At 46.3% G+C, this 23,997-nt stretch overlaps 1 protein-coding gene across 1 annotated transcript in view; it reads left to right on the top strand.

Moving 5' to 3' along the window:
* MTHFD1L (methylenetetrahydrofolate dehydrogenase (NADP+ dependent) 1 like) overlaps nucleotides 1-21,887 on the top strand; it is a 154,921-nt gene extending 133,034 nt beyond the window's left edge. The window contains 2 exon segments of the mRNA XM_037520671.1: nucleotides 16,128-16,247; nucleotides 21,515-21,887. Coding sequence (XP_037376568.1) covers nucleotides 16,128-16,217 — 90 coding nt within the window. The 3' untranslated portion in view covers nucleotides 16,218-16,247; nucleotides 21,515-21,887.
* The last annotated feature ends 2,110 nt before the right edge of the window (nucleotides 21,888-23,997 follow it).

Here is a 23,997-nt window from a genome sequence, read left to right as displayed (position 1 = left end):
TGATTTGATTATTGTATAATCAAATTATGAGTTGGAGCTGTTAAAAATATCAAAATTATTTTATCATTTTTTTATTACAATTTTTGTTAGATTCATAAGTAGTAGATACCAGCTTATCGCCTGACATCACTGTTAAACCTGATCAAGTAGGTGACCACACACATGCACCTCCATACACCGCTGGCATGCCCCTCCCCCCGAGCCCCCAGTGACCCAGCCCCCTCGTGGTCACGTCCCTCCAGGAATCGGAAGGCGCTGGCAGTGGGCCACCTTGACGTCACCCTCACTCCCCTGCTCTGCCGACATGTGTCCTAGGGGTGGCATGTGGGCTTCTGGTGCCTGTAAACTGATGGCTGTTGGGTTGCACACTGTGCCTCTCAGTGAGGCGCTCAGGGAGACTTGAAAGTCACATTTGAATAACAAGTTTAGTCTCAGGACGGACTGCATGAAAGAAATGAGTAATGCTAAACAGATACCACAATTCTGATCCGCTCCCTTGGCAACAGAGGAGACTTCTGGGTAAACAAACCAGAGTAACCCCTAGATCAGATCTGATAACAGCGCCCTGTTTTGATCAGCTCAGACAGTGACGAGGGGAGTTGCCTCTGGTCCTCCTCTCTGTGGCAGCCCCACAGCCCTGAGGAGAAAAGGCCACGTTGTGAGTTTTGGGGTACTGATGTCTCTAGCCCACTAAAGAGGAACTTGAGCCAAGATCTTACCCGCGATGGCAATGCAGACACCTCACGCTTTCCTGCTATCACTTTTCACTTCTGTTCTTGGGCTCGGATAATAGTGCTTCCAGGTCTTTCCGATCCTGCTGCATTTCCTTGTGGCTCCAAGTGGCTGCCGCGGGTCAGGTTCTTGACCTGAAGGTTGGGTTACAACACCCGTGGGCCTCCCGGCCCGCTCGCGGACTCGCATGTCTCTTCAGGCCTGTAATGTTTCCTGCCGCTAATCCCGGGAGACTCTCTGAGTCCACAACCCAATTCTCGTTTCCAAAAGTCAAATGGGAATTTCTCAGATTTGCTACGAGTTGCATACATTCTTTAACTTAAAAGTCATTTCCTTACAGTGTAAGATGGTTAAACGACAGAATGGAAGAGTTAAAAACTCCAGAACGCTCTGAAGTCGGCAAGGATGTTTTTTCCCCTTTTATACCCACACTTTGTCACAGGTCCCCGGTCTCCGTAGGAGAAGCGCCAGTTCTTGCCCACAGCCTTATTTCTTTTGAACTCAGCTCAGTTCCTTTGAAGCGTTGATCGTGGTATCCAGCTTCGATTCCTCTCCCGTGGACGTGTGCCAGTTTGCCTGATCTCATTAAATTTTTGGAAAGGACTGAAACTATGGTATCGTTTTATTATAGTCCTCACATCCATCATCCTCGGGGCCCGGCTTGGTGAAAGATGAGGAATTCAGACTGGGAAGCTGGGGAAGGCGGATACAGGGCCGAGGAGGATGGGGTGTAACTAGCACTGATTTCATATTCTAACTCCAGCCACCTCTGCCTCATGGTCTTTTAGCTGTAGCTTCATTCCAGAGGCACTGCAGTCGGAAGGCCCGACCTAGGTGCATGGAGACCATCCAGTTTTGAGAGAGGCGCTTTGTTGATTGATTTGTTGTTATGATCCCCACAAGTCCTGCCCTCCAGGTAAAGACTCAGGTGTGCTCAGGGTCAAGCTTGGGCCACCGTTGTTGGCTCCAGAGGCCAAGGAGCTGTGGACTATTCAGAGCAAAAGTGAAATGCAGAATCCGTACAGGAGACTATAGCCTGCTCTTTGCTTTTTTTTTCTTTTTCTACTACTCATTCTTAGCCAAAGTCCCCATTATATTGTTTTCCTATTGAAATGTTCTCTCTTTGCTGTGGCATCCTTGCTTCTCCATTGGCCCATGTTTCTCTGGTTAGTGTCCTACGTCCGTGAGTCCATTAACTCCCTATCCAGGGAGAGATTTCTTGTCAAGGTCCCTGTGGTGACCCTTTCGACGCATAGCCAGTCCTGCAACCTTTGGGGTCATTTGCCAGACAATCCCACACAACAAAGGGCCAGGTCTTAAATGACATTTGCAAAAAGACAGATCTGGTCCGTCAACTTTCAGAGTCCTCAGAGCATAGATCCTTCAGCAGGTGCCATTATCACCCTGGATGTGCCGCCAAGTCCGTGTGTCTGTCTGCAGGCCCAGCAGAACGCCAGCCCTGCACGGCACTGAGTCAGCACAGCTCTCGTGCGGACACAGGGACCCAGGCCTGTGTAGACTCAGCAGCAGGTGCCATTCCTTCAAGCTCAGGTGATCGGTTGGCAGGTGAGCCCTCGGTGCCCACTGAACACATTAGAAGATGCCAGAACTTAGGTATCTTTCCCGATTAAAGAGAATTATATTCAAACGTGTCTAGAATCTATAAATTGATTTCATGAGTTACAGTCCATAAAGTAGATGCTAAGTAAAAGATACTATGAAGTATTATCAAATATCTTTTTGCCCGAAAATGACTCTCTCCCCGAGAAGTCCCCCAAACAGAGAATACACCAAGATAATGCCTTTGTTCTTTCACTTCTGGGAAGTGTGTCTTGTTGAATCAGTCGTCTAGACTGAAACACCGTCACCCACCTCTGTCTTTTAAGGTAATATCTGCACATCGGTAGTTGTGGAAGGTTTGGGGTATCTTCAGGGAAAGTTACAGAATACCCACTTTCTTCTCCAATTCTTCATCTCTCCTGGCTTGTCTTTTAGAACAGAGATCAACAAACCTTTTCTGTAAAAGGCCAGAAGGCAAATATTTTAGGCTTTGCAGACGGTACGTCTGTGTCCTAACTTCTCGACTCTGCCGTCACAGCACGAAAGCCGCTGGAAGCAACACACAGACTGATGAGTGTCGCTGTGTTGCGGTAAAACTAGACAAAACTAGGTGGCTTGGGCCTCCCCGGTGGCGCAGCGGTTGAGCACTGGGTTGCGAAGCTGCCTGCGGCCTCTGCAGCGCCAGTTCGATCCCCGGCTGCTGGATGAGGGTCCCGCATGGCGCGCAGACCTCTCCTGCCGCCCGCTGCTCCCCTCAGCAGTGTGCTTCGGTCCTTCTGCCTGCTCTGCTCCCCGCTCTGGCTCTGGTGAATTCTCTCGCCCTCCCGCGCTTCTGACTGTACCCAGTGCTTGTATGTATGTATCAATCAATCAATCAATCAATAAAAATCAAAAAAAAAAAAAGAAGAAGAAAAAAGAAAACTAGGTGGCTTGTGGGCCACAGTTTTCCAACCTGTAGTTTGGAAGAAAAGAGACGTCCTTCCAATTTTATGTTTGGGTGATAAACACATAAAACTCTCGGGACCGTCTAACCTCTTTCCCATTGGGAACTGCTCCTCCTTTGCCAGTGTCCCCACGTACTGGTGGGAATGAGACCAAAAGGGCCACAGAGGCTGTTCCCTGAGGCACGTGGCCAACCCGCTTGCTTTCCCCGTGGAAATCCCCCTGGCCGCAGGGAGGGGGAGCAGCTGGCCTGGAAGCCCCCAGCCAGTCCCAGTTTATTTAGGGAATTCTAAGCCCTGCTTCAGCTCACTTTGCCTCAGCTTCAAATGTATAAAAGCAGAGGCAATAAGCGTGTGTGATCTTGCCTCATCTGGCACGTGTATGTGTTTGAAATGAAATTCTTCCGTGAGCACCGGCAGAGGAAGTTACCCTGCAGCAAGTAGAGCGGTGGTGAGGCTAGGAGGAAGGAAAAGTGAGATTATTTTCGAAACAGAGCCCACACCAAATCGAGAGGCAGGTGATGCTGCTGGAGCTGTCGGTGTTCTGAAGGACCTCTCCTTTGTCTAGTTTGTATGTAGCGCGTGAAAAATTCAGGAGGTATTGGCTTGGTTTCTGTGGGAAAGTAGCTAATGGGCCGATGGTATCGCTCTCCTTCAACATGCTAGAGAATTACTCGGATGCTTGTCAGATGCCTGAGCCACATATTTATTTGAGAATGTGCCATCATGGGAAGACTTCATTCACCAAGGTCACCGGGAGGGCAGCTGAGGGAGGCAGGCCGAACTTCAAATGGTCCCTGCTGCTTGTGTCAGTAGCAAAGCAGTGAGCCTGCTTGCCAAAAGGAGAAAAGTTCAGAGAAAACTGGCTTGTTTTGATTGAGAAAAGCAGATAACAGCAGTAAGTAAAAAAAATCTTTTTTGTTTTTCAGTTTGTAAAGTTAAACATAAAATATGTATGCTGCCTTATTTCCTGTTGTCTATAATTTTCTTTTTAAAAACTGTACATATTATATTAATCTATGCCCCCTTTATTTTTTTTTTTTTTTAAGAATTATATATTTATTTATACAAGCACTGGGTACAGTCAGATGCACGGGAGGCTGAGAGAATTCACCAGAGCCAGAGCAGGGAGCAGAACAGGCAGACTGATGAAACACACTGCTGAGGGGAGCAGCGGGCACGGCAGGAGAGGTCTGCGCACCATGTGGGACCCTCGCCTGTGGCCAGGGATTGAACTGGCACTGCAGAGGCTGCGGGCAGCTTCGCAGCCCAGCCCTCAACTGCTGCACCTCTGGGGAGGCCCATATCCCCCTTTAAAGCACAGAATTTCTTTCAAGCATTGCAAATGTTTTTTATACCCCCCCCAAAAAAAAAAATTCTGTTTTTATTTTACATGTGAATAAGTGAATGGAATTTTGACTCTAGGCTTAAGAAAGTGATTTGATTTTTGGCTCATTGTCCCGTGTGGTTGGACCTAACTCACTAGCATAGTTTTATTTTTGGACTGCATATCAAATTCTGTCATTATATGTCATAATAAAATGTTTGCAATAACCTTACTCTAGCTAGGTAGAGTGAATGACATAACAATAACCTTAAAAATCTCCATCAGCCTGTAACATTCCTACTCACATTTATAAGGCGAAAATATCTTCTCCAATGATATTAACATTCTTAAAAGCAAATTGCATTCTACTGAAAGTGGAGTAACAGGAGCCAGGTTTACTCTCCCAACGGAAACAACTAAAAAACTGGGCAAAGTATATGAATAACATCACTCAAGACATTGGACATCAGGCAGCAAAGGGCACTCACTGATAGCTGAAAAACAGGAAACAAACCAGGTGAACCCTACAATTTGCCGTAGCCTACCACCTGCAGTGTAGCGAGTGGAACCCCAGGCAGTGTTCACCCTGAGCTAAAGACATGGAGCCAGGGGTCAGAGGAAGCCAAGGCAACTCAAGTCTGCAGGGCAGATTGCTGAGAGGGAAGAGCTGTGCACAGAGAAGCTCTGATGGTCTGTGAGGGTCCTCCTTGAGCATAAGTCTTACTCAGAGCAAGCATGATGTATACATGATCCCAGGCAAAGGGTGACCTGAAAAAATGAAAGGAACAATGCATGACTCCCACAGTGAAGCGGGGAGAGTTTTGCCTCAAAGAAGAGACACTAACCTAAACCAGCTCTGGTCCCACCCAACAGTGTTTTAAAAGCAAAACCCAACAAGATCAAATTGTTTTCAACTAACTAAACTATGTCCCAGAACAAAGTATAAAAATATTTATAAAAATTTCCAGAACCCAGCAAAATAAAACATCTGACATCCAGTCCAGAATTATCAAGCATGTAAATGAGTAGAAAAAATAAAACATTCTGAGAAAAGTTAAGCCAAGTGAACCCTTAAATGACAGATGATAGGATTAAGAGACAGGGACATTAAAAGAGTTATAGCTGTAATCAATGTGTTTAAAAAACGAGGGGAAACATTTAACATGTTAATTGAAAACAAAGAAGATAGAAAAGTTTCATCTTAAACTGGGAAAATGCAATGTCTTAAGGTAAAAAAAATAAAATGCTCAAGTTAATGATAGACTACAGATTGCAGAGGAAAAGATTCATTTGAAGACAACAATAGAAACTATTTGAACTGAAGCAGAAGACTGAAAAAAATGAAAAGAACTTCAGTGAGCTTTGAGACTATTTCAGATAACAATAAATATCATTACTGTCCCATAAAAAAGAAAGGACTGAAAGTATTTTAAGAAATAATAACCAAAATTTTCCCTAATCACAGAAACTGTAAACCCACAGATTCAAAAAATTGAGTGAATCTACAAAAAAAAAGACATCTCCTAATCAAATTGTTTAAAAACAATTGATAAAGTACCTCAAAATTACTCAGAGGATAAGACATTATATAGGGAGAAACAAAGATAAGTTGACAGTGATTTCTTTGCAGAAATAATGCAAAAGAAGACAATGGGAATGATATTTTTAAAGTATTTTAAAGAACTCTGGAAAAAATTCTCAGCCTAGAATAATCTATTCAATTAAAATACCTTTTAAAAACTAGGTTGATGGGCCTCCCCAGTGGCGCAGCGGTTGAGCGCTGGGTTGCGAAGCTGCCGCAGCCTCTGCAGCGCCGGCTCAATCCCCGGCTGCTCCCCGGCCACCGGAGGAGGGTCCCACATGGCGCGCAGATCTCTCCTGCCACCCACTGCTCCCTTCAGCAGTGTACTTCAGTCCTTCTGCCTGCTCTGCTCCCCGCTCTGGCTCTGGTGAATTCTCTCACCCTCCCATGCTTCTGACTGTACCCAGTGCTTGTATAAATAAATCAATCAATCTTTTAAAAAAAAAAAAAAAAGACTGTATCCCTTTAAAAAAAAAAAAAAACTAGGTTGAGGGCCTCCCTGGTGGTGCAAGGGGTTAAGATGCAACCTATGAATCTGTCCGCAGCCACGGCAACGCGGGTTTGATCCCTGGTCAGGGCGGTGACCCACATAGCTAAGCAGACATCTCCTGACTCACCCACTGCTCCCTTCAGCAGTATATTTCAGTCAATCTGCCTATTCTGCACCTCATCCTGTCTCTGGTGATTCCTCTCACTCTCCATAACTCTGGCCTATACCCCAGTTCTTGTATGCATTCATAAATAAATCTTTTTTTAAAAAAAGCACAAAGTCTAGGAGAAGAGAGATGGAAGTACACTTATATTGGATTCTTATATGAGAATAAGTAGATATAATTTGAAGGTGGACTGTGAAAGGTTAAACGTACATCAAAACACTAAGGAAGCGGGCCTCCCCTGGTGGCGCAGGGGTTGAGCGCTGGTCTGCGAAGCTGCCCACAGCCTCTGCAGCACCGGTTTGATCCCTGGCCACCAGCGAGGGTCCCACAAGGCACGCAGACCTCTCCTGCCACCCACTGCTCCCCTTAGCAGTGTACTTCGGTCCTTCTGCCTGTTCTGCTCCTGGTCTGGCTCTGGTGAATTCTCTCACCCTCCTGCACTTCTGACTGTACCCAGTGCTGAATGAATGAATAAATAAATAAATAAATAACACTAAGGAAGCCACTAAAACAATAATACAAATAGCCATAGTTTGTAAACCAATAAAGAAATAAAATGAAATCATTAAAATAATGCAAAGAAGGCAGAAAAAGAAGAAACAAAGGATAGGACAAAGCAATAAAGAGTAGCAAGATAGTACATTTATTTTTTTAATTTTTTTTTAAAGATTTATTTATGCATACAAGAACTGGGGTACAGGCCAGAGATGCGGGGGTTGAGAAGATTCACCAGAGACAGAGTGGGGAGCAGAACAGGCAGCTTGACCGAAGTACACTGCTGAGGGGCGCAGCGGGCAAGACAGGAGAGTCTGCTGCGCCATGTGAGTTGCTCCCTGGATGGTGCGGGATTGAACTCATGCTGCAGAGGCTGCGGATTGCTTCATAGTGCAGTCCTTAACCCCTTGCACCACCAGGGAGGTCCTAAGATAGTAAATTTAAACACAACTGTATTAACCACATTAAATATAAATGAGCTAAATATTTTAATTAAAAATCAGAGATTATCAGATTAGCTAACAATGCAAAATTTAACTATATACTGTCGAGGAGAAACCAACTTTAAATATAAAAGACATAAGTTAGAAGAAAAATTCTAATACTGACCAAAAGAAAGCTGGAGAAACAGCAAAATAGAACTACAGCAATAAATAGAGCCAAAAATAAAGGAGGATTGCTTCATAATAGTAGAGGGGCTATTTCATCAACAGGACATGACAATCCTAAGTGTTTATGCATCTAATAATAAAGCTTCAACATGCATGAAATAAAAAATGCAAGGAAACATAGACAAAGTCATAAATACAATCAGATTTTAAAACTCCTCCAGAACAAGTGAAGAGAAAGCTAATACGGATATAGAAGATTTGAACAATATTACTATCCAACTTGACCTAATTGGCATTAATAAAATACTCCACCTAACAACAGCAAATTACACATTCTTTTCAAATGTACACAGAATATTTGCCAACATAGACCATATTCTGGATCACAAATTAAGACTGAACAAATTTTGAAAGGATTCAAGTCATACAAAATATGTTCTCTAACCACAATGGAATTAAATTAAAAAATCAACACTGAAAGACATCTGGGGGAAAAAATTGGAAGCAAAATAAGCCAAAGAGAGAACAACCATTTGCAAGTCATCTATCAGATAAGGACTTGTATCCAGAGTATAGAACTCTCAAAACTCCATCAAGACAAAAACAGAAAACGCTTGGTAAAAATAAGTAAAAGACTTGAATGGACACTTCACCGAGCAAAATAAATATGATAAGTACATGAAAAGATTGGGGAAATGTAAATTGAAACCACACTCAGATACCACTACATAGCTATTAGAATATCCGAAGTGAAGACTGGTTGGGGTTACACGACCTAGGATTATACGACCCCTTTAGAAAACATGTTGGTAGTTTCTGTACAGGTTAAACATGCACTTGGTATGACCAAGCCATTCTCATCCTAACTGCTGAAGAAAAATGAAAAGTATGTCCATATAAAAAGCTGTATGTGAATGTTCAAAGCAACCTGTTTTCTAAGTGCAAACAAGCAATTTATTATTTACCAAGTTGCTAAACAATGCAGTCTGTTCTAAAAACAGTGACAGAAAGTAAAAAAATTTAAGGAGGAAAAAATTTTTTTTCTATGTTGTATAACAAATTGCCACAAATTTAGTAGCTTAAACAACACATTTATTGTCTCCCGATTGCCCTGGGCCAGGAGTCCAGCCGGCACAGCTCAGCTGAGTCCTCTGCAGTCCTGGCCTTGTTACTGCTGAGGAGCCTCAGCTGAGGTTAGAGGAGCCACCTCCAAACTCACAACTGACTGGCAGATTTCTGGTCCTTGAGGTTGTAAGACTGAGTCCCCAGCTTTTAGCTGATTGTAAGCCAGAGGCCATCTACGATGTTTTTGGTTTTGGTTCTGGTTTTTGTAGGCCCTCTTATTTTTATTTTCATTATTATTTTAAGTTTATTGAAAGGCAGGATGTGTGTGTTTTGGGAGAGGAGTCTTCCTCTTGAATCAGCTAAGATGGCAGGACATCCCCCTGCTTCTGCCCTACGATGTGACCTAATCATTCAGTGCCAAATACTATTGGTTAGAAGTCTCAGGTCACACCTGCGGTTAAGGAGGAGTTCAGAGTCACCCTGGGGTGCACACTCCCCTCTATGAGTATAGTGCGTGGAAACTGAGACAGTAGGAGAGAGTCCCAGGATCCTGGCCCGAGCGAAAGCCCACCACTCAACAGTTTGCAGACCCACGGGCTGGAGGTGCCTGCAGTGACTGCAGGGAAGGGGCATGTGCCCACGTGCTTGGGCATCTGAAGGGGCGAGCGAGGCTTGGGCCGGATTGGTGCATGAAGGACAGGCACATAGAAAGCTGAGCCAGTGAAGCTACGAGGCCGATGCCGACTCCAGGAGAAACAGAGCATTAGAGAAATGGCAGTGGGCTCAGAATATGTGAGATTGTTTCACTGTGAGTGCTGTTTACAGAATCCTCTTAATCCCCATCTGACCAGGAATAAAGATAGCTCTGTAATTGGTGTTGAGGTGTTATATGCACAATAGGATGTAAGGAGCCACGTCCTCGTTTTCTGTATTAGAAAGCCGGGAGCTCGTCTCTGAAGTCAAGAAGCTCTCCTTTGCCACTGACCCAAGAGAAGCCTGAAGGGGGCAGTTAAAACTAGGACCCAGTGGCCCGCCAGAGCCTTGTCAGGTTTTGCTGCTGAGCCGCATGTTATCTCCGAGGAGGCGTTTGCAGGGGTCAGGAAACAAAAGGGAAAAGCTGGACTTCTCGGGAAGCTGTGTCTTTGCTTACAAGTGCCTTGCAGAGAAACACCAGGCAGCTCAAGTGAAGCGGTTGTGGTGGTCCCCGCGCCTGCCTCCCTTCTTCCCGTCTCTTCCCCGCCCCCTCTCTCTCTGCTTAACAAGGTTTTGGCATCATAATTGAATTGCCAGAAGGACCTTAGGATAATACTCATGCCCGGAGCATCGAGACTAGTTTTCTGAAGATGAGCTTCTCAGAAACCAGAATTTGATTTCTTTATAATGAGTTTCCAAACAGTGAAGCCTGATGGAATTGGTTTGTTGCCCAGGCTAGGGGGGAGGCTTGTGACGAGCCACCTGTCCCTTCAATGGCTGATGGAGGAACTAAAAGCTGAAGAAGGTGTAGGAGGAGGGGCAGTGTCTCTGGGCCTGTGCAGAGACCGGTCTTTCTTAAGTCTCAGCGCCATCACAGCTACGACCTGAGTTCCATCCCCAGCCAGGGAGCTACCCACATGGCGCAGCAGCCCTCTCCTGTCTCCCCGCTGCTCCCCTCAGCAGTGGATTTCAGTCAGTCTGCCTGCTCTGCTCCCCACTCTGTCTCTGGTGAATCCTCCTACCACCACCACCCGCTCCCACACTTCCTGCCTACACTCCAGTTCTACACACACACAAAAAAAAACCCTGGAGTTGAGTTCAGAATCACACCTGGTTTTGTTTCTTGTCGCACCACTGAAGGTTCCGTCTTTAAAATAACATGTGTCCTCGGTCAGTGTGATCCTGTTTGCTTGATACTTTTGGTCTTGGCTTTGGGTTTGGCTTCAGACCTGATTGCCGCCAGTAGTAAGTACAGAAAGTGTGACTTAGCGATGTAGCGCCAGAAAAAGTAGGGAACAATCTCATAAAACTAATGAGCCCTTTTTTTCCCATGAAGGAAACACAGTCAGAGATAGATTTATTTCCAAGTTTCCTTTTCCTCTTTCTGTCATAACTTAAAACACACTCTTCTTATAGATAATTCTATAATAGAATAGCCCACGTGTTTATTGTGTACTAAACACCAGGCTATAGAATCTTTCCTACTTTATCTCATTTTAATTTTGAAAATAGACTTCATACTATGGATGTTCTTATACTCGTACTGATTTCCAAGTAAAGAACTAGGCTGGAGGAAGTAGCTTGTGCAAAAACACTCAAATAGTGAGGACGGGCCCTCCCCACCTAGGCTCCATGGGGTTCTGCTACCCCCTTGATTCTGCACGCCTCTTACAAACCTTGCGCTTGATATTGCCATTCCTCCGTGACCCAGGGAAAGTCACACAACTGCCTCCAGCCCTTTTCTGCACCTGTAAATAGAAATACAATACCAAAGCCCCCTCCCCGCATCTCCCCTGCCTCAGGCTCAGATGCAGTCACTATGGGTGACATGGGCGAGGCGGGGAGCCCTTCGTAACATCCATGGTCCTAGGAAGGGTGCACTGTAAACAAGCATGTAGGTGTGACCTTAATGTTTCTTTCTGGGAATGAGTCAAAACAAAGCAGCCTTTAGGAAGCGAGAAGGGACAGACAGAGCAGCCAGTGGTTGGTCGTGGTAGTGTTATTTTACAACTGTCTAACTGGGACTTTGCCAACCCAGTAAAGCTAGTTACCAGAGCAAATCTCAACTCTAGAACATTTTGCCAGCAATTTTTAAGTAAAAATTCATATGCCTCTTAAGTTGTTTCAGTGGATAACAGCAACTATTTATACTTCTCAGGTAGGAATAAGTAAGCCACGTCTTAAAGCTGGTCTAACAGTCCAGGTGTTATTTTTTTTAAGATGTAATTTGGAAAAGTACTATGCCAAGTATAAGCCATGTCACATATGCTTAAATAAATGTTAAAGTTTAAAAGGAACCAAGACTAAAAGTTACGGTGAATGAATTTACACATTTGTGTATATTTGTTGATTTTAATGCTGTGGAAGCAGCTGTAGCTTGAAAGGACACGCACTCCCGCTGCGAAAAGACCAGCCCTATGCGGTCCCAGCCCGAGACTAAATGCCAAGTGCAAGGCAGGCAGTAGGGCTGCAGGGTTAGGGCCGAGGCCCTGGGGTCACGCTGTCTGCATGTGAACTCCACACAGGTATTGGCAGTGTGCCTTGGGGTAAATTATTCTGTTTTCCATGTCTCATTTTCCTGATCTGCAAAGTGGGGATAATGAAAAAAAATAACGCTAATCTTAGGGGGCTTCTGAAATTAAATGAGATGCTTAGTATGTGCCAGGTATGTGGTAGACTTAGCATGTAGCATGTGCAAGTTGTATGTGAGGCCCTGGAGTAGATATGTATCTAGATACAGCTACATTTTCTACCTGATATGTACCTCTACCAGAAGTTTTACCATGGGAACTAGAGAGTACCAAGTTACTGTTATTTGAATATTGATAAAGGATCCAGAAAAAAAAATAAGGCTCCATGAAAGAAAACATGTCTAGGATGCACAGGTGTGGCTCCAGCCTGGAGCTCCCATGCAGCGCAGGAAGCCCAAGGACAATGGTGGCACCTCAGGCTGCCCCGCCTGCCCGTGCCACGCTGGTCTTCCAGGGACCTGGCAGGAAGAACATTGTCTTACTGAGTAAGCAGTGCGGGGGTGATGCTGGCAGCCACAGCTGAAAGCAGCCTTAGGGACACACCCTTAGAGTCAGAACAAATAAAGGGAGACATGGGGGGTCTCATGCATAGTAGGCTTTTAACTTGAAACCATTCATCCTCTCTAATATTTTCATTTTCTAGCTTGTGTGAAGCACTGCAAGCTCTCCCTTGCAGAAGAGAAAAGTTACTATTTGCTTTCATTCAAGGTCATTGAAATAAATGGGAATAATCGGAGCTGTGTAAGGCTGGCATAATATGTGAGCGCACCATAGTGATTTTTACAGTAATTCAACTTGACTTCCATTATAGCAAGTCATAAGTTAAGAATGCATTGTGTTCATTCTTTTCACATGAGCAGGGAAGAAGGAAGGACTTTTGATGAGTAAAAAATGACTGGTCCCGAATGCCACAGCCAGGCCTCTGCTTTATTAGCCTGTCCAGTGGGAAGCATGTGCAGGTCCTTCCACCTGGGCATCCCCAGTGCGTGCTCGGCGAAGGCTGCTGGCTTGAGTGCTGGGTCCTTCCACATGTCCTTGCGCACAGTCACAGGCACTCGCTGCCCACGGCAAGGTCAGGGCCCTCAGGGCATGCCCGAGTGCGCCCCGGCTGCTGGACCTGGGTCTGTGTTGGAGGCACGCACATGCGTGCAGGTAGATGCTGGCTGACCGCCCAGAGTAAACCCCCACGACATCCATCTGCACAACAGAAGTCACAGTGGTAGCCGCACTATCTGCTGGCCTTGGAGTGATTTTTCATCTCTCTCCCGGCCGTCAGCTGTGTGACATTGATGCGAGGCCATTTTCCCTCAGGCCTCCTTTTAGCTGACTTGCTTCATTATCTAAATGGCCAGTAGATATAAACAGGCCTGCCCCTTGCAGCCACAGGAGGAGGGAGCACCAGACAGGCCCAACCCCCCAGAAGTTTTCCTTTTGTTCATTTCCTGAGCTTTCCCAGGCAGTCTCCATCTTTGCTCATCTGTTTTTTAGAAGTTATTTACTGAGGACCTAACACTACTGGACACACTGTTCACAGTTGGTCTTGGTCAAAAGGCCGAGAAGCAATGGATACTGGATTTACAACCCAGAAATCCTTTTCTTAATATAAGACCTCAAATCTTTGAATGATTTCATAAAAAAGAAAATATTTTTATTGAATTTACATCATAATGTGGTTAACCATTATAGTCGTTTTGGTCCTTGACTTTCCTAAACAAGGTGATTGACAGCAGCCATGTTGAGTCACCTGTTGGGGAGGCGTCGGGTCACCAGGGGAGGTGAACACTGCGCTTGTTTCTTTCTTGAACCAACAGGAAAAGAGGTCATTTCACACCATCACAACAAAATTCACAACAGCGATGCTATGGTTAAATTGAAATTTGGATTCTGTCACAGACAGAATTTTCTAAATAATGTCTCCACTGAACACACGACTTCTGCTTTTGCCTCCTCCTAAGTTCACGAGTATTTTCTCTGCACTAGACCTAATGTACGCTTATGAAGGCTATTTCTTCATAGGACTGATTTCTCCTAAATAAGCTGAGACTAAAATCTCTTCGATTTGGAAGATTGATTATAGTTAAAATGAGGGTCAAGAAGGGCAGAGGCCTCTGTTTTTCAGCCTTTGTGAAAGCGTCGTCAGTGCCGCGTGATGCCTGAGTGCATGTCGTGGTCCCTCCATATTTTAAGCAGAAGCCCCCTTAGAAGTCACGCTGCTAAAGCCAACAGAGGCCACCCCAACCCCTGGCAGGGCCCAGGGAGCAACCCCAGGGGCTCTCAAATTCTTACTTCCTGTGGAGCAGGACTGGCTCTCCTGTGGGGGACACCAGCCCTGAGAACTGAGTTTTCTGTTGAGGGAGGATTCGACGTGAGTGTGAATGGTCTTGTTGACATAATTCCATATTGCGTGTGCTCAGCAGGAGAAGTTGTATTTGAAAGTAGATGCATTGGCCAGAGCTCTTTGTCCCCGGGACTAGCAGCCCCTCGGCCCTCCAGACCCGGCTTTCTTGTCAGGTGTCGCTTATCCCAAAGAAGGAGTCCTCCTCCTGCAGGTGGCAGTTGCGTCACTGGAAAGGAACATGGGAGTCTTTGTCCCCCATCTGAGAGAAGTCAGTTGAACAGAGGGGGACGACCTTTTGCTCTTCCTGGCGTTTAATATCTTGGCTACTTTTAAAAGCTCCAGTTCGGGGACAGGCTTGTCTGGGCACATTTTTCACTGGGGACTTTTCAGCAGGTGGGACGGAGCCGGCAAGGCCTGCGTGCGTAAGTGCTCTTGGCTTCATCCCATTGGCGGCTCCGCCAGCGGGGCGGCCAGCATCCTTTGTATGAAAAGGGCCCCACTAAACCACAGGAGGGCGTAAAGTCAGTAGGGAGCAGGTCATCCCGCAGTGGTGAGGGGCACAGTCAGGTCACTCATGTAAAAGTATAGCATGTCCAGAAGGGGCACAAAATGAAAGGAGCAATTGGAGATATAGCCGCGGACTCAGATTTCCTGATTTGCAGCTTATGATCTGTGTGACCTGGGGCAAGGGACTAACCCTCTAGAGACCATTTCCTTCCTCATAATTCCCAAGGGTGAAAGAACTTACCTCTTCGGGCTGTTGAGAGGGAAAAGCAGTCAAGTATTCAGTCCAGTGCTAACCACATAGTACATTCTCAATAAACTGTGGTGCTATTTAGGCAGCCACAGCAATTCCAGCTGGAGAACAAAAGTCGTCAAACTCTGCTCCAGGAGTTGTGGGTTTCACAGAGAGATGTCTTGGGGTACCCTGCACCCACTCCTCCATCCCCTTCGACCAGACGGGCTCATCTTTGTTGGGGAGCAGCATTAAGATCTCATGTACAGGACCTCCCCGGTGGTGCAGCGGTTGAGCGCTGGGTTGCGAAGCTGCCCACAGCCTCTGCAGCGCCGGTTCGATCCCCAGCTGCTCCCCGGCCACCGGAGGAGGGTCCCACATGGCGCGCAGACCTCTCCTGCCGCCCGCTGCTCCCCTCAGCAGTGTACTTCATCAGTCTGCCTGCTCTGCTCCCCGCTCTGGCTCTGGTGAATTCTCTCACCCTCCCGCGCTTCTGGCTATACCCAGTGCTTGTATAAATAAATAAATAAATCTTTAAAAAAAAAAAAAAAAAATCTCATGTAGAAAAAAAGAGTTTGAAAATCACTGTTTGGGAACCACAGTGGGTAAGCAGGTCTGGAGGTAAGTTGTCTCCATTTCAGGAAGTTGACACTTGACTTTTCTATCTCTTTTCCTTAAATACAGATTAAAAGAGCAGGTGGTGAATTTAAAGAAATGCATGTATAAAACCTAAAGTTCTGTGAGGCTGAATTGGCCAGTGTGGTCATTCTGTGTGGAGCAGATGCTGGAGCGGGCCTCCCGGAGCATTTGCCACACGTAACACTTCAGCCCCCCGAGTCTGATTCTCTGTCTTCTCCTAGATGAGCACCATGCCTGGCCTGCCCACTCGGCCCTGCTTTTATGACATAGACCTGGACACCAAGACGGAGCAAATTAAAGGCTTGTTCTGAAGGAAGAAGATTTGCACAGACCCCATTCAGGTAGGCAGAGCTGACTGGCTTTAGGAAACTATTCCGGACTCGATGGCACCAGCCTTAGGTGCTGGCTGGCTTGTGCTTTTTGGTCATCAGTTTTGGTTTGTTTTTTCTCATATTTATTATAAAAATGATCTGATAAAAATCTCCTGACTCGATTTCTATGAATTCCTGCCTAGTAGCCTGGGTCACTCCTGTGAGGGACGTGCAGTGTGACATCAGGACACAGGCCTTGTTGCGGTGGGCGTGGTCCCAGCAGCCAAGTCGTGTCATCGCCAAATAGAGCAGCGACATCCCTTGGCAAGTCAGAGGAATCCTGTAAACTCAATCATCTTTCTGCAGCGTCAGAAGTCATTTTAAAATGACTTTAAAAGAGTGATTGGACCTCCCTTCTATGTAATCTTCTGGTTCAGAGTTGGAATCGTGATGAAGAAACCTGGGTGTGTTCATTTCTTAGGCTGCCGTGACGGGGTGCCTTAAACCAGCAGAAATTCATTCTCCCACATGTCTGGAGACGAGCAGTCCAATGTCAGGGTACAACCCGGGCCCATGACCTTTCTAAGGACCCAGCAGAACTTCGCTGCCTCCTCCCAGCTCCTGGTGGTGGATCCTTCGCCTCCCGGTCTTGCAGTGCCCGGCCCGTCTCCCGCTCTGGCCACTTTGCTTCTGCAAAGACCCTCTTTCCAAATGAGGTCCCTGTCACTGATTCTGGGGTCAGGGCTTCAGCCTCGTTTTTAAGGAACACAATTCAACCCACCAACTGGACTGTGGCTCCACAGGCTGCTGGGAAGACACAGAGCTGGGCCAGATGGTCTGCTGCAGCCTGTGAGGCCCAGGAAGGACAGGGCAGCAGAAATGCCAGCCCTGGGTGGCTCATGGGGGCGCAGCTTGGGAGGCTTGGACTAGACAAGGAGCCGCCTTACACAGTCCACAGTTGCTGGGGGCCGGTGGTCTCACTCATGTGCCCCTCGGCTCTGCAGCCGCACCTGCCCGACCCTCCGTCATGAAGAAAAATGACCAGTCTCCTAACCCTCCTCCCTGGAAACTCCCTAGCAGGAGTATTAAAGCTTGGAGCTGCTTCCCCGGCCCATGTATCAGACATGTGCTCACCACGGTCTCAAGATACATACATTCCTCTCCCCCGCCCCCACGTGAACACCCCAATTCCTTCTCCAGCTGCCCTCACTCTTGCCAGCATATCCTGGGCCTTTCAGATGAGCTTCCTTGACCGAAAGACCCTGCTTTCACTTTCTCGGAGACATGGCCCTCAGCCAGGCACACGGGATCCATACTTGAGTCTGTTTCTCCACCAGCGAGCTCCAGGGGAGATGTGTTTGTAAGTCTGTGACCTCGGCTATGATGAGAAAAAGAAAGGGACCGCTTATATGAAATTACATCACTACAAAGTATGGAATTCTCTGGTGGGGGGTGGTTGGTAAGTGTTTTTTTTTTTTTTTTTTTTTTCTGAAGAGTAGAACCTGGATTTAGTTTTAGTTTTAACCACAAGCTTATCTGCTGTCTTTGTCATTTCTGAAAAGGAAAACTCCAGAAATGAGCTGAGGGAGACTAATTTAACTAAGAAGCCTGTAAGCTGGAGCTTTGGTGACAGTGTTCTTTTAGCCTTTTGGTATGAGAGAGAGAGAAAGAGAAAGTGTGTGTGTGTGTGTGTGAGAGAGAGAGAAAGAGAAGGGCTTGGGTTTCTCAGCCAGGCCTTGGGAAAAGAACAATATTATTCCTCTTAAACTGAGGAGTTGACCCCTGTCCTGATGAATCTCCCTTTTCATGTCAAGAAACCATTGTGCTTCATTTCTGCCATTTGTCATTCTCCGGAAGCAGCGTGTACAACTTTTTCATCTTTCTTGGATAGTGTATTTCCAGCCACATGGTTCCCTTTCAGTGCAATGCCCAAGTGAGTCCCATAACCAGCTACACCTGAGTGATTGCAGTAAGGCTCGGGTAGTGCCAAGGGACACCTTTGTGTTGTTACTGACGACTTTAATCTTGTGTTCCTGTTCCCCCACACGTGTTCCTCTGGATTGTATTTAAAGACTGACTGGGGGTGGGCTCAGGACCCTGCCCTGCCGTGATTCCCTCCAGAGTGCCAGGCACTGCTAAGCCCCTCACTTGGCTGGTCACAGCACCCCCAGGGGCAGGTTACAGGGGACGCTGTGCTCACGGGAGCAGGATGCTGAGGGGCACCCCTTCCTCCACTAGCCTGCCAGGTGTCCTTGACCCAGTCAGAAGGGCAGTATTTTTACTTCATGTGTGCAAAAGCTCTAGCCCAGAGAAGTCAACAACTGGCTCAAGTTGTCCCGCTCATCAGGACAGACGCCAAGACCCCACCCAGCTCTGCTCTCCCTCGGGCTCACCCCTTCTCACTCCAGTCACAGGGTAAATGAACCTCCACCCTTCTGGAAGATGCCAGCGATGCAAACAAAACTGCAATTTGCAGTGAACCATGATTTCTTTTTCATATCAAAAGATAATTACTTGGAATGAGAAGTTATAACTTGGTCAAAATTCAGATAGAGTAGAGCAGGTCTAGCTGTTACCGCTCATTGACTGGCGCTTTCCGGCTCTTTTAGCCAAGAAGTCTTTCCTCTTTGTAAACTGCTCCGTGCTGTTCTGGGCTGGGCGGGCAGTGGTTCAAAACCCATCCCCACACCCTGCTGGAGCACGTGTCTTCAGCTCAAACCACAGTAAGCAGCCCTTCCCTCTGGGGCTCTGCTGGTGATCACCCTGCGCATTCCTGCTACTCAGCGAGCATAGAATAAGAACGGTGACTCTTGGGTGACAGTCAACTGGGACACACTTGGGCATCGGAGAGGAAACGTCTGGCCGCGGGCGGGCTCCAGCGCGGCTCTGGCTGTGGAGCAGGCGGGCTGGCGGCCCTGGGGACTCTGCAGACGTGTTCCACATGGAGGGGCCTGCGTGCGCGTGATGACACGCTCTTCCGCTCCCCTGCCTTTCCTGCTGACCTCACCCTCTAGGAAATCGGACGAGACTTAGTATGAACCTGAGATGCCAAGAAATCACCAGAATTTGAGCTCTTGCTCCTCCTTCCCTAGGCTGCCCTGCTGCGCTTTCACTATTGTTAGACTAAGCGCCTGACTCAGTCCTTTGGACTTCACCAAATAGAAGTAATTTAAATAAGTGTTTGTCCCTATGAAATGGATCCTGCCATGACTATTATTCCTTTGTTTGAAGCTGATTATATTTGGGAGAGTTGTTGTTTTTTTTTTTCCCACTCCTTTTGGTGTCTTGTTCTGAACCTTAATCATATTTCTGAGCCTTGGCAAGACTCACTTGAGCACAATGAAGTCAGGCAGACTTCCCGAAGCAGTCACGTACTCTCTGTCTTTGTTCTGATGTGCAGAAGTTATGTTTATTATCACATCAGATTGACTCTGGTCCTGCCGTGTTAGTTTTTTTACCGAAGAACTGTTTTTCTTGAATTGTATCCACAGAAAGGAGTATAACACCAGCTCATTTCTCCCCTAAACTGCCTGTAGAGCAAAATTTAATAATAATCATAAATTTATCCTGGGTGCTGCTGGCAGCCCTTCTGTGGACAGAACCCCAGTAGCAAACCGAGGGGTTTCAAGGTTCAAGGAGCAGCTCACAAATTCTTCATCACCCTTATGTTTCTAGAGAAAGGTCCTCAGTTCATCACCCCACAGGCCCTTGGTTTAAGAGCCTGTGCCTCTTACTTTCCCATGACCGGGGAGGGTCAAAATAGGCTAGGAGCCCAGGCTACTTTCAGAAAAGATGGTGGTAGTTAAAGATGACCTCATTAACATCTCAAAGACCATGCTAATTAAATGTCTAACTAAAATGGAATATTTGGAAGCACAATTGGGAAAATCTTAGTTCCCTTTCAAAGAAACTTGTTCTGGGCATTCTCTGAGTTCTTCTTATACCAGGATAAGATGTTTTGTCTATTCTGCCTTCATACACTTACTTCTGAAATTGTTCTTTTTTCCCCCACCAAGAAAACAACAAACAACTAATTCATTTTTACACTCTCACCTGAGCTATTCATTGCTGATGTTTTAAATGTACAAATCAGATTCTGTATACTTTTGCCAGCCCTTTGAGGTCTTTTAAATATGGAACCCCAGACTCTAAGCCTCTTGAAACACAAAACGGTCAGATGCAAAGATGTCCTGGAGAATCAGGCCACCACCCATCTGGAGCTTGGAAGCTCTGGGTTTAGTCTCAGGTCATTCCTGTCCACTAAGCCCGTCCTCTAACCCCCACCCCCGCCCTGCCTGCTCCCCTCCCCATAAGCCACTGACCCTGTGTCCCTAGGGCCAGCGAAGTCCCTGAAGTGAGGCTAGCCACAGCTCTGAGCCAGGGGCAGGGTTTGCACCAGGCAAGCCTCCCTCCTCAACATCTAAAATATTTTCCTTTTGTTAATGTTTATTTTGCTTGCAAAACTTGTGTTTTCTTTTTACTTCCCTGACTTTGGGGGAGTATTTGAAGTTTCCAGCCGCCTGGTTTCATCACTGTCTCCTGTTCGAAAGCTAATCAAGCCTCTTTCGGCCCCAGCCCCTCACTCATCAAAGGCTGACTCTGTATTCCAGCCGAGTGTGAACTCTTGGCCGAGTGTGAACTCCTGGCCAGGAGATACATTCTTTCATGTATAAATTCAGATTAAAGGACAAAAATACTTGCATTTATATTTCTCCTGCAGTGGTAAAGCTTTTTTTCCTGAAACTTGGGTGTTTTGTTTGCACTTTTTAAAATATAGTTTGATCACTTCTCTTTCTAAAACATTGCCGGTTTCAGCAGGGACAAAGGGCTCTTATTCTTCGAGAGAAAAGCAGCAAAGCTTTATTTAACAAGAATAGGATCCTAGGTCTGCTCACCTCCGTGCTTGTCCTAAATGCATTTGTCATTTCTCTGTGTCTACTGTAAAAGAGAAACTGAAACGGATTCCTAATCTGAAACAGTCGCACTCCCTAGGCTCTGGAGTCTAGATCTCAAACTTAGAAGTCATGGAATTTCTGCCAGAGTCTCTAAGTAAGTCTTTCAGGAAGTTAGAAAACTGTGTACAGGGTCCATGCCGAGGGGGTCACAGATGGGGCTGAATCTCCGCTGCGCATAAAAGAGTCCACCCAGTGACCCCAGCCTTGTCTTGTGAACTGAATTTCTTATCTTTTCTGGAATTTTCTTTCAGTCTCCAACTTTAGAGCAATAATAAGTTCAATTTAACACCAGGAGATAAAGCTGTTCTAAACCAGTGAAACATTTTTTTTCCTGTTTCTTAGGCTCCCGAAATAGAAACTACTCCTTGCCTTTTTGCTGCATTTGGAGAAAGAACACGAATTTGAAATATGCTTGTTACGAAACGCTGCTGGAGAAATGGCGAAATAGACCAAAGATTTATTATTCTTCATTCAAGACGAATTCCTTTTGCAACAGAATATAGTATTCAGCAAACGGACCTCCACCATGTTTGAAGGAAACTAATTTATTTTCTGTTTCTGCAGAGTTTACTTTATTTCCTACTGCTTACACTTTGGAATGTGTATTGTATTGGGACTGTGGGATTAAAAGAGTGTGAACGAAAAGGTAACATGTTCTGCTGTGAGTTTTTCTATTTTGTCTTTGAACTGAAAATAAACACGTATCTCGAAAACCCACCAGCAAGTCTTCAGCGCCAGATAAAGCTCTCAGCTCTCCAGCCGCTAGGGCTTGCTACCTGCCTCCGATTTCTTGGGAAAATATGACTGCAGCCAGAGCTTTATAAACATAATAAAAAAAATCACACACACACAGGAATATCTGGTCAGTCGTGAAACCTTCCAACTGCCGGGGCTTATGCTGTCCTCGGAACAAAGCACATTTGTGAATGTCCAGAACTGTGCAGTGCCAGTGGCGTTGACATCACTTCAGTAAAAACTGACGAGTTTAGGTAGTTTCTTCCACCCGTGAATGAATCTCAATGGCCATTAAGCCTTTAAAGGCCCAAAGGGCAAAGAAAAGGACTCTCAAAGGTCAGGTGTCTGGCAAAAGTTTTTTCCTTTTGCCCAACCCTTACTTCGCAGTAAAGAATGCTCTGTGGCCGTTCCCCCCTCCCCGGAGTTCCTGGGTTTTCACTTCTGTTTTTTCCTACAATAATACAAACTTATATAAAAAGTTAAGACAAAACCAAGGATTCAGGAAGAAACAAGACGTGATTGTTCTCTAAGCAGCATAAGTTAAAGAGTCGCCATAAACTTCTCGCATGTCCCGCAGGCACATCCTCGCTGGCGTCCTGGCCACCGGGCCTTTCCTGCCTGCCCTGAGCTGCACCCTGCCCTGACCCCGCTCCCCAGTGCCCCTGCCCAGAATGTGTCCTTATGTACAGTTTAATTTGTTCCAAAACACTTTAATAACTTAAAAGCCTCCTCATTCAAAGACTGTCTCTTCCATGAATAATTTGATTGGCCATTGAAGTGTCCTAATGCCCCCCCCTTCAGTTAGGGGGGCCCTCTCCAAATATAGGACGAGCCAGGACCCTCTGTATTACACATCTACCTGAGGACTACGGGGTGGGTCACGGTCAATCTGGTCTGTAGATCCAGCATTCAGCAAGCAGTCTTTCTCACAAGTGATTTTTAAGCTGTTGCTTTATGCACTCAAGTTGCCTATTTTCCTCTGCCATTTAGTTTCATTTTCTATTTTTGAAAATTTTTCGGAAAAAAATCGTTTGTAGTCTTCTGTTCCAGGACAGATTTCTGTCCTGCTTTCACCAGGCAACTCACCACATCACCAGGAAGGGGTAAGACCGTGCAGAACACAAGAGTGAGTCTTGTTTTCAACACCCCCTTGCAGGACCCGGGAGCAGGAGCTGCTGGGGGTTTTCCCACGGCCTGGCCTCGCTGTCACTCCCCTAGATGTCATCCCGCACGTTCTGAGGGCCCGTCTTCTCTCCTCCCCTGGCCTGATGTGGAAACACTCCTGTCGGGCTTCCTTCACTGACAGGAAAGGTCTTTGGTCGCTTAGTTAATGGGTTTCACAGACAAGAGGAGGTGTGATTTGGGGAAGAGCTAGTTACCAATCGCTTTCCAAACTCCAAGGCATGAGGGAAAAAAATCGTATAACCTTCGACCTGGTAGGTTGAGGTTAGAAATCTGCCGGAGGAGAGTGGGGCCCAATTTCTTTCCTGCCTGTGTAACTGAAATGTAAGAAATCGCTGGCCAGAAATGTGGGCCCTGTTACCCACGTGGCACGCGAACATGAGGTCTTGCCCTCCCTGCTCACAGCCCTGTGGTGGCTATGAGCCAGCATCCCCTGCGAAAGCTCCCGGGAACATACTCTGGGGATGAGCTGGTCACCAGAGAGAGCTGAATGGGGACTCGGGAAAAGGGCAGCGAGGCAATTAGCCAACCCATTCCTTGATACTCTCATGCCTTTACTTCCAGGCCCGTTTTGTCTGTTTCCATTAGAACCTGCTAACACCGCGAAAGCAATTCATAGGAGATGTTGAGAGACATCCAGCGACATTGGCCAGGGTTTGGTTCTGATCATAATTTACATGTACCCATAAATAAGGTGGACGAGCATACGGGGTTTATTTCAGGAAAATGCATATGCACGTATTTGTCCATTTTTATGGCATTTGTTACAAACCTGTAATCGAGAGCCTCTGAGAAAGTTGAGCATTGGGACAGATCACTTGCTTAAACAGAGCTTCATGTTCTTCTTTAACTAACTCAGCCAGTGACAGGCTGCAGAAAAGCTGTTACAGCTACGCTTCAAACAAGGA

The sequence above is a fragment of the Talpa occidentalis genome, unplaced genomic scaffold (genome assembly GCF_014898055.3).
Source record: "Talpa occidentalis isolate TD23 unplaced genomic scaffold, MPIMG_talOcc4v2.1 talOcc4.2, whole genome shotgun sequence".
Classification (NCBI taxonomy): domain Eukaryota; kingdom Metazoa; phylum Chordata; class Mammalia; order Eulipotyphla; family Talpidae; genus Talpa; species Talpa occidentalis.
Note: the sequence above shows the minus strand (reverse complement) of the source record. Positions and strands in the feature narration are given on the sequence as shown.